A 2,451-nucleotide genomic window follows, 5' to 3' on the forward strand; every position below is an offset into this window, starting at 1 on the left:
ATGCACGACGTACAACCACGTGTCCCACTAAACATGCAAGAGTGAAATAAAAGGCCATGTTCCCACTCTTGCCGACCATTTGAAATTTTACATATTAAAGTAGATTTAATTAGTAGATTGGATGCATATTATTTAAAATCAATTTGAAATTAATGAGTGCGTGCCCCTAATGTATAAACACTATTAACTTAAGTGCATGTAGACAACACTTTCTTGGTAGCCCACTACATTGAAGAGCACCTCACTTCGGGCTCTTTTTGGCACACTCTCTAGACACCTGTAATAATTGTAGGCACTCGAGTATTCTTTATCAATCGTACAGAATTACATGTACTTGCTTTAGGTGTCCTTAGAGAAACCTTCCGGCCTATTTTTTGTCGCTCACCTATCCTCCATTAAGAAGCAAACTTGCATAGGCACTCTAGCAGTGCTGAAATAAACATTTTTATTTACAGAAAAAAAGGCGTCTATGTTACAAAGTTTACAGGTTTTATTCCTAAAACCTCAAAATTTAAAGGTGTTGAAAGTGCCATTACATTGTACCCGGGTTTTTTTTAATCACTGCGTGCCCTAGCATGCACAAATACTTTACCCAGTAAATACTTTATCCACTGGATTGCTAGACGTACCTAATCAGTATCAAAACATGTGATAGGATGGGGTAAACGTGACACGCAGGGCATTAACTATACCATTTCTCCATCGATATTTAGTGCTCGCCAAAATTTTAAAAATAACTGAACTGCTATGACTATCTCAAATTTTTCTGCAGCTTTTGAAATTGAACTGTAAGCCAAAGCTACCCAACACTGTGATTATGGTTAATGGCTGGATGATTACCACGTGCAGACATCTCTGCACAGGCTGCAAAAATCCGTGCAATAGTTGGGGCATTCGCCTCTGTTCACAAGTTCAAAACATCCCATTCTAATCTCTCCGCCTACGCTGCAAAAATCCGTTCAAGAGTTGGGGCTTTCACCTCTAATGCCATTCTTATCTCTCTTTCTCCAAAATTGGGACATTTCCTTTCACAACATGTTCTCTGCCATTCTGGTAGTTTTCATGTTGTGAAGTAGACCGGGGCAAGCTTAGAACTCAGAAGCTGTTGATGAGCTCTGCTTCTGGTCTCCAACATCTTAAGGTTGCGGTTGATGGTGTTCAGCAAGGCTTTCATCTCATTAACATCCTCCATATTAGTCTCGGCCAAACGACCTTGAAAATCTTCATCATCGTCAGCGGTAGAGCTTTTCTGCCATAGCTTAGAAAAAGGCAATTTGGACAGAGCGATGGAGCTCCTGTGCAGGAAACTGGCAGCTCTGGCAGAGGCGCAAGGACAGCAGCTACAAGCTGAAGCTGGAAGATGAAGCTTCAAAGCACACTGTGGTTTAGACTGTGAACGCTGCATATCTGTCTCAGTTCTTTTTCTGCAAGGATTGCACCTGTTGGCCTCTGTTTCTGCCTGTAGTAACTTGAAGTGCAGCTTTCTGTTAGGGTATTCAAGGCCTGCAACTGCTGCTGTGGTGCAAGGTTCCCTGTGCATCTGCGTGCTGGAGACCTCCGTTGCGACGGAAATTTCACTTTCCTCCGGCACAATCACCTTCTCCGGCAGTGCATCAGCTTTGTTTACGAAGTTACGGCTCACCAGAAAACGGCATCCTTTTGCTTCTGCGTAGAGAGGATTCTTGCTCGAACTGAACTGCTGCAGCAACGTGATGCCTTCATCCGACGAATTTGCGTTGATGCGCTGTTTCAGTATTGTTGACGGAAATTTAGACGGACAAATGCTGTAAGCAGACGTAGTCTCTGCTACGGCAGCAGGACATACAAACATACGGCAGGGATGAAGGTAGCATTTAATTACCGCCGGGCTAGTGCAGTAGCCGCTCGTAGTGTCGCTAGAAGACCCATTGGCCTGGTCAACAGTGGAGACCTCCGACAACTCAACGTGCTTTGTTTTTGGACGGTTCAAAGAATTCATGGAAGCTCCACACTGCAGTACACCATGCACGGAATGAACTGTGGTAGTGGAAACTGAATGCGCCATAGTCGCTTCCTCCATATGATCCTGCATCGAATCAGGGCAACAGAACTCCGATGAAACGAAGACTTTCCGACAAGCAGAAACTAGCAAGTTTGATCGCTCAAATAGAGAAACCACCTATGAGCTGGCACTAAACGGCAGCTGAAAACTGATTAGCAGTTACAGTAAGACATTCCGTTCAAAGCGAAGACGCTGGCGACATACTTTTCCGACGGCAGAACTAAGAAAATGAAAAACAGAGAGAAACTGTGCGGCTATTGACGGTTCCGTAAAGAAACCACATACCCGAGTTTGACGGATTTGCATTCAACGGCACCGGACTATGTGACAAGTTCTGATAAAACAGACATGCGGCATAGTCGGCCACTCTGATTCCGTCAAGAAATCGCACCAAACAGCAACGGAAAAGA

At 44.2% G+C, this 2,451-nt stretch overlaps 1 protein-coding gene across 1 annotated transcript; it reads right to left on the bottom strand.

Annotated features, from left to right (window-relative positions):
* Window positions 1–708: 708 nt before the first annotated feature.
* LOC147628544 (uncharacterized) lies at window positions 709–2,026 on the bottom strand. Its single transcript, XM_086814197.1, has 2 exons — window positions 1,862–2,026; window positions 709–1,744 (listed from the first exon to the last, which is right to left on the bottom strand). The coding sequence occupies exons 1-2, from the start codon at window positions 1,976–1,978 to the stop codon at window positions 1,061–1,063; spliced, it is 801 nt and encodes a 266-aa protein (XP_086670323.1). The 5' UTR covers window positions 1,979–2,026; the 3' UTR covers window positions 709–1,060.
* Between the last annotated feature and the right edge of the window lie 425 nt (window positions 2,027–2,451).

This window comes from Cibotium barometz, chromosome 19, assembly GCF_041138505.1.
Source record: "Cibotium barometz isolate CiBa-2024 chromosome 19, ASM4113850v1, whole genome shotgun sequence".
In the NCBI taxonomy this organism is placed as follows: Eukaryota; Viridiplantae; Streptophyta; class Polypodiopsida; order Cyatheales; family Cibotiaceae; genus Cibotium; species Cibotium barometz.